We start from the raw sequence: 6,790 nt of genomic DNA, 5'->3' as shown, positions 1-6,790 counted from the left end.
CTGGGAAGAAGTGGAAGATGGCCCAAGTGCTTGAGCCCTTGCCCAAGCCTGGCAGACCTGGCTGAAGCTCCTGGCTTCGGTCTGGCCCAGTCCTGGCTGTTTGGCCATTTGGGGAGTGAACCAGCATTTGGAAGATCTCTTTCTCTGTCTCTCCTTCTCTCTCTGTAGCACTCCCTTTCAAATAAATAAATAATTTTTTTTTTTTTAAAGAATAGTTGGAAAGTGAATTACTTTGAAAAAATAGAGAACAGGAAGTATCAGGTCACACTGAAGTTGGGGAAAAGTTTGGTTTCGGCTACTTTGTTCCTTTTCGTCATGAATTTTTCTGGTAAATGAAATGAAGGTTTGCATATAAACTAATTAGGGGAAAGCAGCAGAGGCTGATGGCCCAAGTGCTTGGGCTCCTGCACCCACATGGGAGACCCAAAAGAAACTCCTGGCTCCTGGCTTTGGCCTGGCCTGACCCAGCTCTGGCCATTGCAGCCACTTGGGGAGTGAACTACCAAATGCAGGGTCGGTCTCTCTCTCTCTCTGCCTCTGCCTCTCTCTGTAACTCTGCCTTTCAAATAAATAAATGTTTTTAAAAAACTAATTAAGCAATATCATTATAGAGAATGTCAAATATTTAAAACATGTTAAGTAAAAAAATAAGGTAAATCTGGAATAGGAATTTGGTATTAAAGAAGTATGGCAGAATTAATTTATGCTATAACAGAAGTTGACACAAAGTTGATGTGAAAAATCTTTGGAGAAGCTTAAGTTCAGACAAGATTTTCATTTGATTCTGAGGTACATAAAATGGAAGTCATAATACATATCTCCCCAATTTTAATAAAAACTGCACTTTTAATAAAAACACAATGAACTGTCTCACTTCTCTTGGCCTAGCATCTCAGGTAGAAGCCTGGAAAATGTTCCCTACTGGCCTGTCCTGTTCTCTCTAGCTGCAAAGACTGTCACAATATTTTACCAAAAAACCATTTTTTAAATCAAAGCAGACAATCAACAAACATGATACACCCTACAACAGGCATACCGTGTCTGAATCTGAACTACGGTATTTGCATTGAGATTTCTATTTGAACTCAAATACTACGGCACATTCTGCTGCCCCTATTCCATGTGTGCTGGCAGTGACAACCTGCAGAGTAAATATCACAGACACACAGGGAAGGCCGATTAACGGCCCTATCTCTGCTTGTCATATACTCTGTGTCTGAAATACAGTCCAGTGACACATTCCAGGGAGGCTCTCAGGTGCTGACTGAAAGGGAGGTGGGTATGTTAGGCACTGCAAACAACTGGCAATCATATGCAACGTTTTAGATACAGTACAGTCGTTTTGAAGTGCAGGTATTTTTTCATCCCCTAACAGATATAATTTTTGTCTTTTAAAGGGAAAAAACCTCAGGAACTCTTCTTGTCGCTTAGAGATGGTTTCCTTTGTATCCTACCAGATGGTCCAAATCTTCTTTGAATGGATCATAGCCTTGTTCCTTCAAACAGCGCAGTGCCCAGAAAAGCTGATCTGGTGGAGGAAATTCTTCCCAAGGAACCCACTGCCAGCCTGGAAAAGAAAGGGTCCAAATCAATTAACTGAGCTAACAGGAAGCAAAAGGTACTTACTGTGGTGAGCTTGCCCAGATTTAGAAAAAAGTAACTGAATTTAAATGGGTTGTGTACTGATAAGTTGAGTTGCGTGGCCGTGTGAGTTCTAACTTGCATTTAGGATGACTATTTCCAGGGGACGGTGACTACTTAAACGCTGCGTTGTGTGAATATGAAGTTGTATTCACAGAGGTCACACTGGTGAAACCCAGCCCAAAACTTATTCAATGTTTGGGATTTGTCCAGAAATCTCCAGGTTGTCTGTGCACTCACTCATTTAATGTCTACAACCACCCACCTGAGGTGGTTGTTGCTCTCACAGTTGAGGAAGGGGCCCAGGCATTACACAACATGCCCAGGGCCCTGGAGCTCTAAGTGGAAGAACCAGGAACAAACCTAGCGGTCCGGTTGCTGATACCCCTCAGGATTCAAGCCTATTTGGTATATGTCTATTGCCTTGGTCTGCTGAGGCTGCTGGAACAGACTGGCATTTACTAGGATGCTTAGAGACCTTAGAAGCAATTTTTCTCACAGTTCTGGAGGGTGTGACTCCAAGAAGAAAAACTGGAAGACCTGGTGTCTACTGGGGGCCTGTTTACAGGTTCATGGACTGCCAAGCTTCTCTCTGCATGCTCATATGGTAGGGGTCTCTCCAGGGTCTCTCTCTTAAGAGCACTAATCCCATTCCTGAGGTTTCTGCCCTCAGAACCTTATCACCTCCCAATGCCCCCACCCACCAATACGATCCCCTGGGAGGCTAGGATTTTAACAGAGGAATTCTGGGGGGACACAAACATCCAGATCGTCACATAAACAAAGGGAAGCTACTTTTTTTGTAGGGCAGCACAAGGTACCATTCCTAGCAAGAGGCTCTCCCCAAAGAGAAATGCATTATTACAGACAGTTCTCTTACTTTCATTCTTTTCAGGTTCTACATTCTTTGGTTCTGAATCCCGAGTCACGTCCACCTCTCCTTTCATCAGTATAGTCACATAATGGTAATTCTCTTTTTCAACGAAAGAGTTCACAACCGAGGCAAAGCGAACATTGTTCAGGTGAAGGGCGGCTTCTTCCCAGGTTTCCCTCTGAGCACATTCTTCCCAGGTCTCACTAAAAACCAGAAATACATCAGTGTATTTAAGTCTATTCATATAATTTTTTTTGGCTATGAAATTCTTGGGTAGGAATTTTGAGGATAAAGCAAAAAGAACTATAATTAGTTCATGCCTTTTTTTAAAAAAAAAAAGAGATTTGTTTATTTGAAAGAGTTACAGAGAGGCAGAGAGAGAGAGAGAGAGCGAGAGAGAGATCTTCCATTCATTGATTCACTCCCCAGATGGCTACAACAGCCGGAGCTGCACCGATCTAAAGCCAGGAGCCAGGAGCTTCTTCTGGGTCTTCCACATGCAGGGGCCAAAGGACGTGGGCCATCTTCCACTGCTTTCCCAGGCCATAGCAAAGAGCTAGATTGGAAGTGGAGCAGCTGGGTCTTGAACCGGTGCCCATATGGATGCCAGCACTGCAGGTGATGGCTTTACTCACTACGCCACAGCCCACAGCCCACAGCGCCGGCACTGGTGCAAAATATTCTGAAATCCATGCACGTAAGGGGTCTTTTAAAAGTTCAAGGAAAATCTGTATTACAAAAGAACTAAATGGATTTCACTTTTTTGAACCAAAATAAACTTTTTTAAAAAAAAGATTTATTTATTTATTTGAAAGATTTATGGGGCTTCAGGAGTGGAGGGAGGGAGGGAGGGAGAGAGAGAGAGAGAGAGAAAGAGAAAGAGAAAGAGAAAGAGAAAGAGAAAGAGAAAGAGAAAGAGAAAGAGAGAGAGAGAGAGAATCTTCTATTTTATGGTTCACTCCCCAGACAACCACAACAGCTGGGGCTGGCCAGGCTAAAGGCAAAAGCCAGGAGCTTCTTTCACGTCTCCAATGTGGCATTTGAGCCATCCTCCATTGCTTCTCTCAAGCCATTAGCAGAGAGTGTGACTGAGAGTGGAGCAGCCAAGACTCAAACTGGCGCCCAGATGGGATGCTGGCATCACAGGTGGCAATTTAGTCTGCTATGTCACAATGCTGGCCCCAAATAAATTTATCCTTTAATTCCACTTTTCATAAACTTTTAGAATACCTTCATACAATCTAGCACTTAGTAAAAAGCTCATTAAAGTTCATTGGCTATGATCATTTAATATCTATGTCAAGACTTTACTACCTTCTTGTGTTATTAAGATAGCTATCTCTAGCCATTACTCTTGTAATTTATACATTTAACTGCTGCAACCACCAATCAACAAAATACAATATGTATAGCTATCTGGACAATTTTGTTGTTAAGAAACTTTATCAATTATAAACTGGCAGTTTATACTGATATGAAAATGATACATTTATTGATGCTTTTATAACTTCCAAAACCATTAAAAAAACTCACATGCTAAACGATCATAAGAATTCCATAGTTTATAAAAGGCAAAATCCAGGGGCCAGCACTATGGTGTAGCAGGTAAAGCCACCGCCTGCAGTGTTGGCATCCCATCGGGGCTCTGGTTCAAGTCCTGGCTGCTCTACTTCTGATCCAGCTCTCTGCTATATCCTGGGAAAGCAGTAGAGGATGGCCCATGTCCTTGGGCCCCTATACCTGTGTGGGAGACCCAGAAGAAGCTCCTGGCTTCTGGCTTCGGAGCAGCACAGCTCCGGCTGTTGCAGCCAACAGGGGAGTGAACCAGTAGATGCAAGACCTCTCTCTCTCTTTGCCTCTCCTACTCTCTGTGTAACTCTGACTTTCAAGTAAAACATATCTAAAAAAAAAAAAAAAAAGGCAAAATCTGATCAAAAGGCATTTAGAATCAAACCTCTAACTTTGACTACCAATAAGAAACATGTAGATTAGAAGGATATAGTGATAATGTGAGAAATTGTTCAGGACAAATGACCACATTCTTCAATAAATAAACGGCATAGGAAAAAAGGGGATGAAAAAGGGTTACTATCAGATTGAAAGACTTATAAACTTATCAATCAAATACAATATGTGCCCTTCCTTTGATCCTGATTGGTACAAAACACTAAAGACATTTTCCAGGTTCACTAATTGTGGCAAATAGTACAGACAGGATATCAGATGATACTAAAGAATTATGGGAAGGGGTGGGCATTTGGTGCAGTGGTTATACATCTCTGCTTGTCCCAGATTGTCTGGTTCAGATCTGGGCTACTCTGCTTCTGATGCGGCTTCCTGCTGCTGTTCACCCTGGGAGGCAGCAGTTGATGGATCAATTACTTGGGTCCCTGCCACCTACATGGGAGAGTGGATGGAGAGGAGTAATTTAAAAAGTAAGTCCAGGCCGGCGCTGTGGCACAGTGGGTTTAAGCCCTGGCCTGAAGAGCTGGCATCCCATATGGGCGACAGTTCTAGTCCCGGCTGCTCCTCTTCCCATCCAGCTCTCTGCTGTGGCCCGGGAAAGCAGTAGAAGATGGCCCAACCATTTGGGCCCCTGCACCTGCATGGGAGACCTGGAAGAAGCTCCTGGCTCCCGGCTTCGGATCAGCACAGCTCCGGCCGTTGTGGCCATCTGGGGCGTGAACCAGTGGATGGAAGACCTCTCTCTGTCTCTACCTCTCTCTGTAACTCTTTCAAATGAATAAAATAAATCTTTAAAAAAATAAAAATAAAAAGTAAGTCTACTAGAAATACAAAGATGGAAGTCTGCGATTTCCTTTAAACTTCTTAAAATAAGGCGTGCATGTGTGTGTCTGTTTTGGAAGGGAGGATGAGGCGGTCTGATGCAATGAGAACAAGCTCTGTGAGTGGGGCCCGAGGATTCACCACTTCCTCCACTTTCAGGTACATGTGAACATTTATATACCAAAGGAAGAACGCTCAGTCTGGATGCTTTTAGATGCTGATGTTGGTTTTAGCCTTGTTCTCATTCCAGAATCCATTTCCTAGCACAGGGCTCTCTGCACTGAATCTTAACTGTCCAGCTCCCTTTGTGGTCTGATGTATGATCAAACCAGAGTGCCAAGGCACAAACGAACCTTTAGAGTATTTTGCCCAGTCTCCATTTTCAGAATGTATCAACGCAGGCCCGGTGAGTTTCACTAGCCTGTTTGCTGGGTTAAGAGTGCAACACACACTACGCAGCCAGGACATCGGTGTGCATCTAGTCACAGGGAAACCTGCAAGTGTCTGACAACAACGGACTATTCCAGGTCTCTGAACACCCACTTTCCTCCTCTTGGGTGTAGGCACTAATGAAAAAAACATCTCAGAAACCAGCTCCCGGTTGAAGCCAAGCGCGGACAAAGCCCACAGGGCAGCGGGAAATGCTTCCTTACCCAGCACAGCGCCCTCTCCCGGTCGAGGGAAGGAACCGCGGGACCGCGCGAGAAACGACGCAGCGCCGGCGCGGACGTGCCCGCGCACAGGCCCACGCACGGCGCACGCACGGACGCACGAGCGCGGCGAGCTTGTCTTTCCCGCGCGTGTTCTCTGTGCTCTGGCGTTGGCCACTCGGTTGCTCACCCGAACTCCAGATGACCCCCAGGGAGCTGGAAACTGCCGGCTCCAAACGACCCTTTCCTCTTGCCCAGGAGGACGCATCGAGGATGCCGGCTGCTGGTCACCACTACGCCGACCCCGACCCCGGGCCGCTGCCCTCGCGGCTCCGCGACGGCCTTCATGGCGCGCGCGCAGGAGCGGCCGGGCCGCGGCAGGAAGTGACGTGTGCCGCGCGCCGCCCCGAGCGCTGTCCGAGCGCTGCCCGAGCTGGCGCGGGCGCCCGGCGGCGCATCGAGACGCTGCTCGGCTTTGCCGGCTGGGGCGCGGCTTGTGAAGCGCCGTGCCTCTTCCGAAGACGGCGTGCCGAGCAGGGCCGCTTATGTTGCACCTTGAACATTATCCACTCCCACAGTCTTCCAACCCCGCGTTTACGAGGCTTGCGCTCTTAAAACCCTCTGTGGGCTTGAGCGTTCTTTTTGCCCCGAATGACCGTCTCGGGCACCGTGAGCTCATTCGTACTGTAGCTCAAATCGGTGAGGTACCAGGGGCCGGGACAAATCGTATAGAAACATCCCAGTGTTAAAAACTGTGATTAAAGAGAGCTTACAGACGGCTTTGGGGACGAAATAAGGACCTGTCTGTAGGTTGTGCCGGCACGAGTTAGTGAAGAAA

At 46.3% G+C, this 6,790-nt stretch overlaps 1 protein-coding gene across 1 annotated transcript; it reads right to left on the bottom strand.

Moving 5' to 3' along the window:
- Positions 1 to 659: 659 nt before the first annotated feature.
- Positions 660 to 6,318, bottom strand: NUDT15 (nudix hydrolase 15). The gene is made up of 3 exons (XM_062194183.1): positions 6,143 to 6,318; positions 2,522 to 2,718; positions 660 to 1,567 (listed from the first exon to the last, which is right to left on the bottom strand). Exons 1-3 carry the CDS (start codon positions 6,298 to 6,300, stop codon positions 1,428 to 1,430), a joined length of 495 nt encoding a protein of 164 aa, XP_062050167.1. The 5' UTR covers positions 6,301 to 6,318; the 3' UTR covers positions 660 to 1,427.
- Positions 6,319 to 6,790: the final 472 nt, after the last annotated feature.

The sequence above is a fragment of the Lepus europaeus genome, chromosome 6 (genome assembly GCF_033115175.1).
Source record: "Lepus europaeus isolate LE1 chromosome 6, mLepTim1.pri, whole genome shotgun sequence".
NCBI classification, from domain to species: Eukaryota; Metazoa; Chordata; class Mammalia; order Lagomorpha; family Leporidae; genus Lepus; species Lepus europaeus.
The sequence above is the reverse complement of the archived record's forward strand: the minus strand, read 5'-3'. Positions and strand labels throughout refer to the sequence as shown.

Excerpts from the sequence above, each read along its gene's own strand:
- NUDT15 (XM_062194183.1), bottom strand. The coding sequence starts at position 6,300 with ATGAAGGCCGTCGCGGAGCCGCGAGGGCAGCGGCCCGGGGTCGGGGTC. Across the intron at positions 2,719-6,142 it reads GGGGGTCATCTGGAGTTCGG|TGAGACCTGGGAAGAATGTG; the intron begins GTGAGCAACCGA and ends TCTGGTTTTTAG. Across the intron at positions 1,568-2,521 it reads AGAACCTGAAAAGAATGAAA|GCTGGCAGTGGGTTCCTTGG; the intron begins GTAAGAGAACTG and ends TTTCTTTTCCAG.